This window comes from Chlamydotis macqueenii, chromosome 2 (genome assembly GCF_036417535.1).
Source record: "Chlamydotis macqueenii isolate bChlMac1 chromosome 2, bChlMac1.mat, whole genome shotgun sequence".
Classification (NCBI taxonomy): domain Eukaryota; kingdom Metazoa; phylum Chordata; class Aves; order Otidiformes; family Otididae; genus Chlamydotis; species Chlamydotis macqueenii.
In genome coordinates this window covers 142,161,818-142,178,594 of record NC_141557.1, presented here as the reverse complement: position 1 = coordinate 142,178,594, position 16,777 = coordinate 142,161,818, and the positions used below count along the sequence as shown (strand labels likewise).

At 35.1% G+C, this 16,777-nt stretch overlaps 1 protein-coding gene across 15 annotated transcripts in view; it reads left to right on the top strand.

Annotated features, from left to right (window-relative positions):
• UBR5 (ubiquitin protein ligase E3 component n-recognin 5) overlaps positions 1 to 16,777 on the top strand; it is a 91,612-nt gene that overhangs the window by 36,079 nt on the left and 38,756 nt on the right. For 12 of the 15 annotated variants that reach the window (XM_086741106.1, XM_086741104.1, XM_086741116.1 and 9 more), the window contains 8 exons: positions 941 to 1,152; positions 4,854 to 4,970; positions 5,050 to 5,160; positions 5,808 to 5,962; positions 7,935 to 8,052; positions 8,886 to 9,070; positions 9,884 to 9,993; positions 11,551 to 11,663. In XM_086741106.1, coding sequence (XP_086597232.1) covers positions 941 to 1,152; positions 4,854 to 4,970; positions 5,050 to 5,160; positions 5,808 to 5,962; positions 7,935 to 8,052; positions 8,886 to 9,070; positions 9,884 to 9,993; positions 11,551 to 11,663 — 1,121 coding nt within the window. The remainder of the gene's footprint in view (positions 1 to 940; positions 1,153 to 4,853; positions 4,971 to 5,049; positions 5,161 to 5,807; positions 5,963 to 7,934; positions 8,053 to 8,885; positions 9,071 to 9,883; positions 9,994 to 11,550; positions 11,664 to 16,777) is intronic. The other 3 variants (XM_086741117.1, XM_086741114.1, XM_086741108.1) reach the window with 1 other exon arrangement.

The following is a 16,777-nucleotide window of genomic DNA, read 5'->3' as shown; positions in this document are numbered from 1 at the left end:
TGTGAGCATAAGTGAAGTACTTAATAGGTTAAATGCATTATGTGCATGTACAAAATGTTCAGCATCTGATATAACTCCTTCTAAATTCCTCCTTTTTTTCCTTTTCTAAGGTTATTCTATATAAGACGTTACCACGAATTTTATAATCCTTATTTTCCATGCATAGTTGACTCTTGGAAAGTTAGTTTGATTACCTGATTTAAACAATTTATCTGCATGAGCGAACTGCAGAGTACTGGCTTTAGACAGTTTGTAGGCCAATTGGAGGGGAAGCATTTTGGTAAGGAACACTTTCCTACAAGGATCCTTTTTAAAACTTGTCTGACTCTTGAAAAGTTTTCATTTGATCTACTCAAAACAGATACACTTTCATTTATTAAATCCAGTCCTATGGAATATTGCTTTAAACAAAAGGGGTTGGATTATCAAACATGTATACAAGAGCTTTTTTTAATGCTTGCTTTCTTTAACCTTTTCAAATTACTATTTTTTGGGGGGGAAAGCTGTTATGAAACTCTCTAATAAATACTCTTTTTTTGGTTTGCATAAAGGTATCTAACAGATGATATAGGCTTAGGGGGCTTTTTGTTGTTGTTGTTACTACATTGATAAAACAATACTACAAAACTCTGCATATTGTACTATAAAACTTTAAATTGCGATGTTAAATGTATTTGGCCTCTTATGATACCAGTGAAAATGCTTTAATATTTTTAATAATGCACAAAACTGTAAGACTTCCTTATTTCTAGCTTATTTTTATGTTTAGTAATTCTAAAGTACATAATACTTGAAAGGGTTAATATATTGAATGTTGCATGTCAGGACTTTATTTTTAATCTGTGTGAGTAGATTGAACTGCTGATAGTTGCATCCTGAAGGGTCTTTACTAGAGAGTGGCTTACTTTTATCCCACTGGTGTGACCCAATTGCATACCAGTTCTCCTTCTTCCCTTAGAGAGAGACTCTGAGCTGTTGCGTGAACGTGAGTCCGTTTTACGTTTGCGTGAACGAAGGTGGCTTGATGGAGCCTCATTTGATAATGAAAGAGGCTCTACAAGTAAGGAAGGGGAACCAAACCTGGACAAGAAGAATACACCTGTTCAAAGTCCTGTTTCTTTAGGAGAAGACTTGCAGTGGTGGCCAGATAAGGTATTGAATTTTTTTTTTTACTTTTTTGTTTGCATGCTGTGCAATAGATCTGTTTGTTGTTTCCTTCTTGAATATTGCATCTCAGTTTAAGTGAGATGATGTAATAAAACATATTCTTTATTATGCACTTAAGAAAATTATAAATAACTAGTTACACCCTTATACCTGCACTTCTGTTATTACTGTTTTAATTTTCTTCTCCATGTGTTTTGAATGCACTGCTGTAGATTATAAGGTTTGGATTTTTTTCTTTTTTTTTCTTCTTTTCTTACTTAGGTGCTCAGATCATTTAATAAGCAATAGGAAACTCATGAAACAATTTAAACTATCCTTTATGTCTAAAATGTGATTTTATTTTTTTTCAGTCAGTAACGTTGAACTTCTGTGTCATTGATAATTGACAACTTTTGTCCCTCTTGCTTTGTCATAATAGTAGAATGAGAGAGTCATCTAGCTTGGGTAGAGGGAGATTTCAGGAGTTTTAGCATCAAGGAATAAATGTAGTTTAACTTTTTTTTTTTTTTTATTTCCGTCAAACATTATTGTGACCATTATTACTGTTCTGTTTTTGGTTTTGTTCTGTTGTTTTACTACTTCAGGAATGTTTTTCCTGTTAATCCCATTCTTCTCTCTGCCCCTGAAACTTAGTAACTAAATTAGGTGTGGTTACTGTCCTCCCCCCTGCCCCTCCCCAATGGAGTGTTTTTATTATTTGTAAACTCAGCTGATCCTGCCCTAGGACAATTGTGGCAGTCTTTTATTGGGCAATTTTTATGGAATTAGCTTGCTGTGATGTCCAATTGCATACTGCTTCAATTTAAATATACTGAATTTCCAAGATATGTGTTTGCATATGCATTCATATAAACGTTAGCTTCCAGTGAAATGAAGGTGTCTGACTGGAAAGACCTTTCATCTTTATCCGAAAGTGATTGAACTTTTCATCCTGTCCTTCAGCTGACCGTTCGTAAGAAGTTATTCTGCATCTTTCTTGCTATAGCCCCACTCTGAAGTTTTGTTGGTGGTATTTTCCAGTGGAAATTCTTCAAGATGAATGCTGAGGGAGATGATTTAGCTGAAATGCCAATTCAGATGTTTCTTCCATTTTGAAAACTGGAAAGGAGATTTAAATTCTCCCCTGTCTTTTCCATCAGCATTTTAAAGTATGTGAAGAATTGCTAGAAAATAACCAACCCTGTGTGCAAATATTTTTCCTTAATTTTTCATTATTTTGGTGTTTCACATTTGAGGCAGAACTGTAGTAGTCAATGATGAGGATGGTTAACTTGTGTTTATGGGAGGTAAAGTGCCAACCTGAGAGGAATGAATTAAACTGGGAAAGCTGATAGTATTCCCAAATGCATTAATTTCACCCACAATCTGGGACTAATGATGTTGAGACATGTTGCATAGGTACTGAGTTTTCTCCACCAAATAAGTGAAATCAACTGCTCAAGAATTCAAGTCAATGAATGAATTCCTCTGAAATCTCATTGAACTGTAACACAATTAGTGTACGCTGCCACGTATCAACACTGTGCCATGTGTATCAGAGCCACTCTATAGTATGGCAAGTGTGGCCATTTTTTTTCCTGCTGGACTGGTTAGGTGTGAGCTGAGCCTTTAGTTTGTTCAAGTAGGTATATTCTGTTTAGCTATTGATATTAAGATTTTGTCAGCAATCTGCATCATTTTCAAGTACGTAATCTCAAGTACGTAGTCTTTTGAGTGGCCTCATGTGGCTTTGATCTTGACTTTTAGATCACAACTGATTATATTTTGATGGAAGGAAGAGAAATTTTCAATGGCATGTCTCTTTAGTGTTGAGCTTGTGGTATAAAACTGTTTATAAAAACTTTAAAAACACATTAACAAGATTAAAAGTCATAATGATTTTATCTTGGAGCAAAAATTAATTGCTTTCCATATTTAACTTTGAGGCATTAGGCCAGGTAACTTTTGAAAATTCATTTATGCGGATGACGTAGAGATGCATCTCATTAAACTACAGTGGATTCTGATGGCAATTCTTTATCAGAATATGCAATATTAATACAATGGCAAGTATTAATCGTGACACAGATTAGCATTTGTGTTACTTCTGTGCTGTGTTGGTAGATGCCCTATAAAGCCAAATAATTCTCTTATGATTTAACTAATTCTAGATCTGTTATCAGGGTATAAAAGAGATATGCTTGTGATTGCTTCTGTCCTTTCCTGCTGCTTTCTTTCTCTTCTTTACCAAGATACTGGTAAACATTGTGAGCTATGGGTAAGAAATCTACTGAATCTCACGTTATTCAAGGACACACTTGCACCTTTTGAAGTGTGCACTTCTGGGCATGAAAATAGGAAAAAAAAATAGTGTGAATTCAGATTTATGAAACTAAAAATGTTTCCACTTGTAAACTTCTGTAGCTGAAAGAAAAGTCTCTGAATTTAGAGTACAGATAAATATACTGGATGGTGGGCTTGATTTAATGGCCTGACAAGTTCTGTTTCCCATCAGATGGTTGAATTGCTTAAATGTGGTGTATTGTAATCTAAGAGAGGCAGCTATAAAGGTATTGATCTGGGAGAGAACTGCTACAGAGAAGACTAGTTATCATGTACCTGTCTTTCAGATTTATAGCTGTAGAAGACAGCATTTGATTTTATACTAATTTCAGTTGATTTTTTTTTTTCATTTTAAAAAGCTGTATTCTCCTGTTAAGTGGAAGGGATCTTTTGGTTGTTAGCAGTAAATAAGTTTAGAAAGAACATGGTTGTCCTATAGCTGTACTTGCTGAGGAGCAGTGAATGAATGGGCTTATAAATGTTTCTCAGAAAACAAAAGTAAATATTTTGTGAAATCACTCAAATTCAGAGGTCTGCAGTTGGAGATTTGTTTCAATGCAAGGGGAACAAGGAACTTGGAATAAGTGAGATTGTTGCGTAGTTGCTGCGACATTGATATACAACCAAAGCTAAGAGGGGAGAAAACAGGTAAGGTGCGGGCATGATGCAATTGAGCAAAGTAGTACTATCTAAGTAGTAGAAAGATGCTACATAGTTTTTGATAAGCTGTTAAAAAGAAGAAAAACAGATAGGAGGAAATAGCGCATAATTAGAACCTTTTCCAGCATACCAGGTCATAATAATGCATTAATGTGACATGTAGCATGCTGGATTTTTTTTTTTAACATGATATTGTTTGCAGTTATTTACCTTCTAAAGTGAAAGACAAGGATTGTTTAATTCATGAAGAAGTGAATTTGATAATTGATTTCTAAAGTGGTTGGAAGATACCTTCATGAGTATACTTACGGATGGAATAATGGAATTATGTTGCTTTTTTTGTTCCTTTCAAAAAGCTGGAATTTTAGAGGGAAAATATTTAAAAAAAATGGTGAACAGTTTTGTGTTTTAAAATATTGTAGAAGCTCTTTATAAACTGCCCAAGTTGATTTCCCTGTGTATGTTATTGCTTCAGGAAAATAGTATCTATTTCTTTATTCCTTCACTCTTTCAGAAGCAATGATACTTTTGTATGTGTGTGAGGGCATGCTGAGCTTGAGACAAGCTGGATATTTCTTTATTTTCAAGTTCAACGTTCATGAGTACTCTGAAAAAAATACTTAACATTTGCAAGTTCATTTTTTTGCCTTTATGTATTTATTTATGATATTGCTGTCTTAAACTTTGTATTTCTGTATTTGTAGGATGGAACAAAGTTTATTTCTATTGGAGCTCTGTATTCTGAGCTCGTGGCTGTTAGCTCTAAAGGAGAACTCTATCAATGGAAGTGGAATGAATCAGAGCCTTACAGAAATGCACAGGTACTATACATCTTTAAATGCTTACCTTCAGAATGATCTATATGCTTTGAATATCTGAAATATTTTTTTGTTTCCAAAGAATCCTTCGCTACATCATCCACGAGCCATGTTCTTGGGATTAACCAATGAAAAGATAGTGCTCCTTTCTGCAAATAGTATTAGAGCAACTGTTGCTACTGAAAATAACAAGGTATGAGATGTGTGCTGGTTGCTGAATTTGACAAAGCTGGGTTTTTTTCCAGTTACTTGCAGTATATTACAGAGAAGTTGATTCTTCAGCTTTGTCAATGGTAGAAAGTACTTGATTCATTTGTTTATTCCACTTTTCCTTTATACAGATATAAAAACAAAACAGAAACCCAATGTATTTTGTAAAAATGCAAAAAGGTGAAAAAAAATGTTCTGTACATATTTAGTAGAAAAACTAAGGGCATTGAAGCTTTCAGTGCTGTAAAGCTAGTTATCTGAACGTATTTTTCTGCCTAGTTAAGAGTGAACTTGGAACTAATTTGGTCAAGTATATGCACTTGTTGAAATATTTTATGACACTTCTCCATATTTTTTTACCTTTTTTGTTTTTATTTGGGACTGGAAATAGAAGAAAAAAAAAACAAACCTGAAAAGCTCTTTTCTGGGGACTGAAAAGGTGGTAGAGGATAAAATCTTGAAGGGAATAATTGCCTGTGTTTTGTTTTGTGGGCTCTTTTTTTTTTTCTTTCTTTTTTTTTTTTTTTTCCAAACCCAGTAAATATTACATTAAAGGTGCAACTGAAACACAACTTTTTCTTTTTCTTCCGACCCCCCCCTTCTCTGTTCATTTCTTCCCTTCTCTCTTAGGTTGCTACATGGGTAGATGAAACTTTAAGCTCCGTGGCTTCTAAATTAGAACACACTGCACAGACATACTCGGAGCTCCAGGGAGAACGGATTGTTTCTTTACATTGTTGTGCTCTTTATACATGTGCACAACTAGAGAACAACTTGTATTGGTGGTAAGTAAATACTATATTTATGTGCAATGGTGTAGATCCGCTGGATGTCTTCGTGTCCTTGGCACTGAGAAGCATTGCAAAAATACTGAACCACATTTGTTTTGAGTCCTGTAACTCTGTGCTTGAGCTTAGGTTCCCTTTTTAAAGTATATTTATTCTCTTCTTTAATGCCTAAAGCTTTTGGATCCAATTATAACATCTTTAAGAGAATAAGGCTATTATTTTAGGATATGTATATAAATGCTTTAGCATTCAGATATATCAGTAATACACAGTATCAGAGAATAACCTTCTTTATTCCTTTCAGGCCTTTTTCAGGTTATAAATATGGAGCAAACTTACCCATGTATGAGGTCCATATTCTTCTGTCAGGCAGTTAGGAAAATTTGGTCTATTAGTTTAGTTTGTGATCCAAACCTTAAAGAAGGGAGAAATAACGTCAGATGCACCCTCTGGAGCTTGTTGTTAAAATGTAACACTTTTAAACATTGTAAAATATGAAATGTTAGTTAAAATATTTTAACTAACAATTTGATAATTAAGAAGCTTATTTTAAAATAAATTTAAAAAAAAAAACCAAACCTCAAAAATAACACTCCCAAAAGAGCTCTGAAATTAATTTCTAATTTGAGTGAACTCATTGAATATTACTAATGCACTGTCAGGATGCATTATTTTTGTCAGTGTGTCAGGAGTGGTTGCATTACATAGCCTGCCCAAAGCTCAAGTAGCTTTTAGGCATGGATGAGTTAAATACTTGATGATGAGTTAGAAATCAGAGCACTGAAAATTGATTCTATAAAACAGCTTTCTCATTAAATTCTATTAACTCTCTGGAAAATATTTAAGTAGAATTGTAGCTGGGCTTGTAAACTTAAACACAGCTATATTTTATACTAACTTCTAGTCCTGAATCTTAAAATTAGAGCTCTCTGGTTCTTGGCCATATCATTATGTCACAGCTGACATACCTCAGAGTAATTACTCTTGGTATAGAAACTAATAAGCCATAACATGGGAGATACCTGCCACTTTTACTGCTTTTAGAATAATTGGTACGATATGTAAAAAGACTTATTAGCATTTATATGTAATATTTGAAAGCAGTTTATTTACTAACCAACATGTCCTTTCTGGGAAGGGTTAAATGTCAGCAGTGGTGATTTTATTTTAATCAGATTGATGTGGATGGAAACTTCTGTTACTATTGATATCCTTGATTACAATGGTCTGTAGTACCCTGGACAGGATTTCCGTTTCCAGCATTGCATGGGACTGATGCTTTTCATGTTTTACTTAATGTGAAGGAGATTTTCAAATAAAAGCATCTAACTCTGTAACGCACTAATTGAAACATGAAGTATCAAAATAATAAGCATGCTTAACTGTGTACCTAGGCATTATTTTCAGCTAAACTGACTGGATCCGATTACAAAAGAAGTGCCCTTTCCCCTCCCCTACCCGCCAGCCTCTTGCAGCTTAAGTCTGGCGTAAGAATTCTAGACTCCTTCAGCCATGTCCCCAGAGAGAAAGTGAGGCTTTTAGAATTTAGGACTAAAAAAGCTTATCCTGTTCCCCAGTGACTTCAAGTTCTGGAAATTATCACTAGTCATGGGGAAGATATCCTCAAGTTCAGAGGGGACAACCCGTAACTTGAAAGCTGTGAGTGGAGTGTACCATCTACAACAGAGGTCTAGAAGCATTTCCAACTAGAAGGACATATATTACATCCTCTTCCTCTTCCTCCTCTTTCTAATACTCCTAATAAATTGGCCAGTTGAGATGAATTTGGAAAGCAAGGGTGAATATAGAAAAAGATGCCATTTCTACAGTGCTTCAAGATTTTGGAAAAGGTGGCACAGAGACTTGTATATTTGATCATGACTACGTTAAACAGAAAGAGTAAACTGTTCAAATATATAAACAGAGCATTTATTTCATAGCCTTTTAAAAAATATGTGTTTTTCCCCAGGGGTGTAGTTCCTTTCAGCCAAAGGAAGAAAATGCTAGAAAAGGCCAGAGCGAAAAATAAAAAGCCGAAGTCTAGTGCTGGTATCTCCTCTATGCCAAACATAACTGTTGGAACCCAGGCAAGTGCAGCTGTCACAAGGGGCGTTTTTACAGTGCTATATGATGAGCTTACAGCCTGTTTTTAAAAGGAAAAAAAGGTTCTATTCTTGCTATGCATAAAAATTGTATCAATAATACGGAATTAAAATAGTATATTTTAATTATATGACTGTTCTGTTAGTGTTGTTATTGTTTTACAAGTGTGATTACTGCTGCAAACATGGAGGAACAAGCTGTACTCATACTAAGTACTTCTGGTTTAACTTACCTACTGGTTCTGTATTTTGAGTGAAAGTAAGTGTAGATACATGATTCTCAATAGGTCACATAGGTTTGTAAATGATTTGGCATTTAGGTGCCTGCAATATTAGAGTCTAGATTTGATTTATTTATGCAGTGGGATAAGCCTTCGGTTTGAAGCCTTTACCAAAAAGGTTAATACCTGATACAGAGGTATAGGATTCTTTTTTGTGATTAGTATTAGTGCTAGTATGAGACAAACAGCTCCTTTCCAGGGAGCACATTTATTTTGCTTCTTGGTCCATTCTAATCAACTCTGGGATGAGCCTTTGTTATTGAATGAAGTGTTCCTTTTGTGGCTGAGCGTCTAAATGATATGTTTTAAACAGTTGCACTGCTAAAGCTATTGCTTTCAACTGTGAATTGCACAACAGCCTGTTTTTTCCTATCAAAGTGCATAGCACATCACGCTGATTTTTTTGTCCCCTCCATCTAGTTATGACGGTTTTCTTATTTTTTGACTACTATATATATCACCAAGAAAATGCATGCATATATGATTTCCCTCAGTGTAATCCATTGTTCTCATAAGAATATTTATTTCTATCTGTAGGTTTGTTTAAGAAATAACCCCCTCTATCATGCTGGAGCAGTTGCTTTTTCAATCAATGCTGGAATTCCTAAAGTTGGTGTGTTAATGGAATCTGTTTGGAACATGAATGACAGCTGTCGATTTCAGCTTCGGTCACCTGAGAGCTTGAAAAACATGGAGAAAGCTAGCAAAACTACTGAGGCAAAGTAAGTGTTGGGAACGCACGCACATACGCACAGAGCATTTATTTGGTATTTTCTTAAACTGAAAGGAAGGACAAGTTATTATCAGCTTGAACTTTTTACCTTCTTTATAGGATTCTAGCTTTCTTGTAAACTCAACTAAATGTGCAGAAATGCTCACTGTAGGAAAGGCGTCTCAGTTGTGTGAAACCACTATGGAAATATGAAATGCAGAAGGAATATTAAATGAAGACTTTCCTACAGTTTTTCATAAAGTTTCCAGTATTTTATATTTGAGTAACTGAAAGTGGTTTTGTTACAGAACTGTTTTCAGACCCTTCTTCATGGTGTTGAGAGACCTGTTTCAGCACCTCTATAGTTTGAAAAAAAAAAAAATCATTGGGTTGGCAATTGCTAGTTAAATGTTTCTTAAAACAGATTTAAACTGTTTCAAGAAGGGCTTGAAAAAGTTTAGTAGTTTTGTACAGTAACCTGCAACTCTATAGCTCATAATACTTCCTGTCTTCAAATGAAGCACTACTAAGGATGTTTATTTTCTATAATGTTGTATTTATGCTCAGTTAATGTTACAAAGCTAATAATTGATTAAGAAGCATAGCACCATTCCTGACATTGGGTATATAGCCTTGTCAGTTAGGATGGTTGTTCCTAAGTAAAAGATTATTTCATTGAAGTGTTGGTTTTATTTTTCTTAGGAAAAAAAAAGAAGGAAAAAAACCCCCATAGCTGGGACACACGTGCTAACGCTTTGTCCCTTGTCATAGGAAAGATTTCACCTTTTTATTTCTTTATTCTAAGTAACACTTTTTATTCTAGACCTGAAAGCAAACAGGAGCCAGTGAAAACTGAGATGGGTCCTCCGCCATCCCCAGCTTCCACTTGTAGTGATGCATCTTCAATAGCAAGCAGTGCATCAATGCCATATAGTGAGTAATGTGTAGCTCATATAATATAAAATATTTGTGTAGTTAAGAAGTTTTCACAGAAGGGAGTTCTACAAGGATTCTGTACTAATTTCAGAATCTGATTGAAAATCCTTTTCAGTCTTTCCGTATGAACCACAATATATGTAAAGGCTTTTGTGATAGACTTCAGATGATCAGTGAATTGTCGGTGTTAAATTTGAATGTATTGATATAGGCAGAGACTACTTTGATGTAAGGTGTATCTAAGCAAACGTAACACTTAGTTCTCAGAATCAAAAGTATTTTTCAGAAGGTAATCAAGTCTGAAGATAAAATTGTTTATGTTTAATTGCAATGTGATGGTGAGTTTCTTTACAGCCCAAAAGTTGAACTTGCTTTGCAAAATTCCTTTTAAGTTTAAGCTGTTCTTGCACAGCTTGCCTTGCAGGTGAACTTCAGTGCATAAAGCAGTAGTTTGGTCATTTATTACATAAAATGACTAAAACTAGACATTCTTTACTAACATACAAAAGCAGTGAGAGAAGTTTTATAGTTAGGCTGTATTAGAATTCATGTAACTGACCTCTTAAGCTTTTTTTTTTTTCTCTCTCCATTTAAACCCATGCATTTATAAAGGGTTAATTACAATGCCATCATTTGAAGAAATCTTCTTTCTGCTCCTGTTTCTTGTAATTGTTCACATACTGCAGTTTTAAGAAGTGTTCACCTAGGGGACCAAATGGCCTTGTTCAGTGAGCGAGAATCTCATATGCTCAGATCTGCAGTAGTAATTTATTGTACTAGTAGAGTCTTTTGCTACTGATTTCTTCTCCTTTGCGGTTCTTTCAACTGTAATTTTTCACTGGCTGTAACTTTGTTTGGGATTTTGAACTAGCGTTTGAAGTTAACTTCACACTCTGCTTCTTGCTTTAAATATGTTGATAATATGAGTTATATTATAGAAATTCAATTCAGGAGATAAAGGTTCTTGTCAGTGTTAATTTAGCCATGTTACATATTTAAATTTGGTCTTGAATGTACTGCAGTTACTGTTCAGATAATGTCTTTGCAGCAAATCTAACTGTATGGCAATTGCTGTTAGCCCAAATAGCTATTTTCTGGCTCATTTGCTACTCTTCTAGTTGTTCACCAGAAACATATGTAGTGGAAAAGCAGACTTCTTGCAAGCGTGCTACAAAACACTGTAGGAGGGCTGAATGAAGGGTCTTATAATGTCAGTCTTGTTACTTAAAGCATGAATATTTGAGCCCTGGCAGAAAAATTTCTTGTATTCTGATTATTTTGTCTTCATGTCCTTAAAAATAGCTTTATTTACACGATAGGCTTTGTTAGTGTTAATTTCATAGAAAAACATGAAAGTGGCATGGTATACTGTTAGGTAACTCTGACTTCAGGTGCTTTTAAAGTCAGATTCTTGTTAATGTCTTGGTAATTTCTAGATTTGAACATCGGTACTCTTTTTTTGGGGGGGAGAGGTTTTGTGTACTGAACATTGTATTTTGATGCTTTGATTAAATATTTCAAGTCTTTTCTTTGATAACTACTTTTCTGTCTCAGAGCGACGACGATCTACTCCTGCCCCTAAAGAGGAGGAGAAAGTGAATGAAGAGCAGTGGTCTCTGAGGGAAGTTGTATTTGTGGAAGACGTTAAGAATGTTCCTGTTGGCAAGGTTTGTCTAAAAAACACTCTCCCACTATCTTTGAGGAGGGAGGAGAAAACAGTTTTTTTCCTTTTAGATAAGCTAATTGTTAAAAGAATCATAGTTTTGGGGATGCTTAAGAGTGTTTCTGACTAGTATGACTTCTGTTGCATTTTTATTTCTCCATAACACAATGACAGTAATAGACTGAATGTGTTGTGAATAAAATGTTCTGAATCTTAAAAAATAACATTCTATTACTTTAAGTTTTGAACCACAATATTAAGAAAAGCAGATGTGGGTTTATCTAAAAGATTATTTTTGATCTTGAGCTCCCACACTTATTCAGTGAGACTGTGAAGAGTTACATGTATTGTGACTGACTTTTACATACATGAGGTGGATGTTTAGGAGCATCTCATGTTCTGATAACCAAACAACAGAAATGTTTTGATTGGAAATTACATGCTTCATTGGTATTACTATAAGGCTATTTGATTTATTACTCCAGAAAATCTGTTTGTTTGGTCCTTATAATTTTTTTTGTTTTCTCTCTAGTAAATCTTTGCTCTGACTAAGAGTCCTGTAGAGGAAAACAATACATTTCTTTTTGGCATTGTGTGATGTTAGGAGGGATTAGGTCATCTAGACAGTTCTCTGCTATGCTTTCCAAAAATAAGAGCAACAGGAAAACCAATAAAAGTTTTCTACAAAATGAAAAAGTTGGATTGCTTTCTACTTGATTCATAGATGATTTAAAAAAAAAAAGAAAAAAATTGTTGGAAGATGAAATAACTGTCCAACAGAAGGTAGTTGGGTTTAGTCAGGGCTATTTCACCTGCATCTCTAGTGGCTTTATTTGTGCAGGAGTGGAAGATTTGCCTTAAGCAGTATCTTTGAAAGGAGGAGGCCCACGGTGAATTTTCATTATCGAGTTTAGGTCATTTCTGCAAAAGGGAGTATGGAGCAACTTAATTCATTGAAACACTTCAGTTTCTCTAAAGGTTTTGAGATTTGAAGTTGCTGAAACCATTGGTTGCCTCTCATACCAGCTTTGGGAAAGCCCCTGTTGTCCTTATCTGACCTTCCTGTTTTAGATTCTAAGATTTTCAGGACAGACTGTTTTACTGTTTCTGTATATGGTTGCCAAGGTGTCTGTCTTTTGTACACTGTGTCAAGAACTACTATGATAAATATAGAAGAGCTTGAATTTTTATGTGTTGATATTTTCACTGATGTGCTAAAACCAATAAGTGGGCTGTCTTCTGAACGGAGTTATTGGTGCTGAGTCTATTCTATATCGGATGTCTATGGCAAAGATGCTTTTTTCTTCATGAAAGATGCTGTCCTTTTCCAGGGATGTGTGTGGTCATTCACTTTTTTCCTTTTACAGTTTAGTAACACTTCAGCGTTTAGACAGAATCCAGAAGACAAAACTATAAAAATTTTTTGCCTAGGACAAAAATTTTGTCCAGGTTAAAGACAGTTTATGCCCTGTATATGCTCTGTTTGTAATTTGGATCACTTGTGTGATAGTATGAAAAAGACTGGAGGCACCTCAGTCTGCAGAAGGGATATTATTTGCAGTGTTCCTCTACAGGCTCCAGAATAGCTAATGTTCGTTGTGAAAGAGTAATGTTTGTAATCTAGCCTGGTTGTGAGCTAAATTAAGCACAAAGATTATTTGAATTCTGAACAATCTGTCTATTCTGTGCAGAAATAATTTTTAAATGTATACAGAGATTCAGGCTACAAAAACATACTCATATGGGTCGTAAATGTTAAGACTTCATGGGTTAAGAAGTCCTATCATTTTGGAGTCCCTTAAAATATACCTTCATCTAGTTTTCCATGGCCTTTTGCTTACTGAATGACGTTCTAAAAAGTTACATCTTTGATGTATTGGTATGGATGGCCTCAGTGGCATGACCATCCTGCATTGAGAATTCCGATATGTTTCAGAAAATTTGAAAGGCTTTGAAGCAGTGTTTTGAATATTAAGTACTTGATGTTACAAAGCGTAATGTCAATAGAGCAACACTTATGTTTTCTCAGAGTGCTATCATCGAGTAAAATAGGTGGTCATGGAACATGTGAATATTGGAACATCTTTGAGAAACACACGCTGGTAAATTGGCAGATGATTTTTGTACACAACATGAAGAGAATTGCATGAAACTAATTGAGGCAAAAAATCTTGCCTTATGTAGTGGTTCAGAGCTGAAGTAGTAAGAGGAACAAAAACTGATTTCTGTCCTTTTACATGTAGCAAGAGTATGTGAAAGTTTGAACATTTATATTCATTAGAATAAAGTGAATAAAGTGTGATAGCCATGAGCTTCTGTCAAAATGTTTGCTCTCTTTAGATATATTTAGATAATTCTTTGTTTTACACACAATTCTTTGTTTTACACACAAAAAAGACTTTTTCATTTAGGCTTTAGGAAGTGGAATTTAGAGGTAGGAAAGGGTTTGGATTTACTGATGCTCAGAATATGTTCTTGAAATAGTGGTGTTGTTTTTTTTTTTTTCTGGAAAATTTGTGGTTTTGTACTTGTGGATGTACGTAACAACTTCATGATATCTCCACAAAGTGATCAGTTAAAATCCTTGCAAGACCACCATTGTGTTCTCTTTGTAGAACAGTGGGCAGGTAGATGGTATCAAGTTCTAACATGCCTGTTTCTCTCTCTGGATTCTTACTGATCTTGATATAGTAACAGCCCTCCCCTCAGTGCTAAGATCTAAGATGGCTGCTTGTAATTATTCTGTTACCAGCAGATTGTACAACCAGCATTTTACACACTACTTAGTAAATGTGGATTGCGTATAGAGCCAAAGCAACCGATGACCAGAGAATGTGGCGAGAGTGCAAAAGTTCTTCTATTGGGGCAATCTTGAAAGAGATGAAGAAAGCAGAAGTCTGCTGGATATACTCTTGGATTTAGTCATATTTCTCCTTGGATTGTCTTCCAACCTCATTTTGATTTAAATCCTTCGTGGGCTTGGAACAAAACTAAGCTTTTATTTCTCCAAGTCTCGTTAGACAGAGGAGATGACAATCGTAAGATTATCCGCCTAGTGGAAGACTGATGGAATGAAAAAGCCTGGCATTTGTCTCTACTGTTGTCTGCATTGGTGAGAAATGGAGTCGTCTTTCAGTGTAGTTTAGAAAAGACAAACTGAAATAAGCCTTTTTTTTTTTTTTTTTTTTTTGCTGCTCACTGGTATCAGAGGAATGGAAGCTGGTTTTGTCCATCCTGTGCACTTTGGGATATTCTGCTTACCTCCATTAGCTTCTGGATCTCCTCTTCTAGAATGTCTTAAATAGTATTTGGAACCACTGTTAAAACAGTGGTTTCCTCCCCCTACCCTCTGATTATAAATTTGAAACTTTGTAAATGAGATTTCATATGCCCTGCTAGATATTGACCATTTAGAATCTTCTGTTTTCAGAAGCAACTCAAATTTACAAAGCTATTGTAGCAACATTTAGTTATTTAAAAACCAGAAATTCTACATGTCAGACTAGAAGCTGTGACTGAACCACTAGCATGTGATTTCAGGCTTACAAGTTAGTCTGATTACCTTAAAAACATCTAAATGTACCTTGATTAATTCTTTTGACCAAATAATGATTTTGGTCTAGAGTGTTGTCTTTCATGTTTCAATAGAAATCTTTGTGTAGTTTAGATCAGAGTTAATGTTTGTGAATCTTTTGACTAGGTCTGAATTCTGAAATTTTTGGGTAGTGTTCTTCCAGCCGTCAGTGATGCTCTACTACTAGAACTAGGAAGTCTGCTACTAGAGTGAAGTTTCAGCATATGGGGAGCAAATACTCCGACTCTCTCCACAATAATCTTTGTTACGAAAATCTACTAATACTTCATATTTGTCAATATAGTATTTTCTCTAGCATGCTTCATAGGCTGCACATAGCTAGAAAAATTGGAAGAAAACATGGACATGCCTGGATTTTTATTACCTACAATATCTTGAAAATTTCAGAGAAGGTTTTTATTGTCAGGGACATTTCAGATAAAGTTTGTTACATCTAGGTCTTTAATACTGCTTTGTAACCACTTTCTGTGTGTTAACTGTTGAGAAATAAAGGCCTAATCAAGATTGACAATTGCTTGTATCTAGTTTTGATCAAGACTGAGAGCTTATGGAGATCTTATTTGTATTCAAAATACCTTCTGTCCTTTTCCCTGCCTCCTTCTCTGTCAGCTTTGTTTTCCTTTTGAGAAAATTATGGTCTCAACCAGAAACTCAAAGAGCCTTTGCTGTTTGGTGATAGCATAAGATGTTTCTGTGTCAAGGAAACCTATTTTGACAGTTCTGATTAGATATGCATGGCAGCAACTCTTTAGAGAGAAATTGCTGTGTCAGTGTGGAGTTGAATAACTTCTATTTCCTTGGAGGGCAGAGAAAGACACAGATGCATGAAGTATCTCTGGATAGATTTGTTTGTATCCTTCAGCGCTAAGGGACTGAGTGGAGAACTTTATCACTGAGTCTAAGGAACAGATAATAGACCCATAAACCAACCAAACCTTTTTTTTTTCTCTCCACTATGCACACTCATCTTGAAGTAGGAGCACTAGGACTCTGCAGTAGAGGCTTTAAAAATTCTTAGATGGGGCCAAAAGAAAAAAAAGAGTGATTACCTGTTTCTTGTAGTATAAGAGCTAATGGACACTTAAGGAAGTAAGAGGCTCAGTGTAGATGTTTTTTGTTGAATTCTTAGCTAGTGTTTGGAAGTCACTGCCACAAGAAAAGTGTTTATTTCCAAAAATGATTGGACAAATTAAGAAGTGAAGAGTCAATCCAGGATATTAAACATGCAGTTGTCCTGCTGTTTCCAGTAGGTGGAAGCTGGAAAGATACCAGGGAACTATCAGTAGGAGCTTCTCTAGTCAGTTGTGTTGGTTCCTGTTGGACATAGGATGTTGAAATGGAGGGACCTTTGATCTGATTCAGGATGCCTGTGAAGTCATTAAGAAATCCAAGTTTTCAAGATTTCAGTAATTTTAGCGAAACAACAAGGCTAATGACAAAGAGCTGTAGAATTTTATCACTGATTATTGTAAACTTTTTTTTGTTTTCCTGATAAAAGTCTGATTTATTTTGAGGCAAATAAA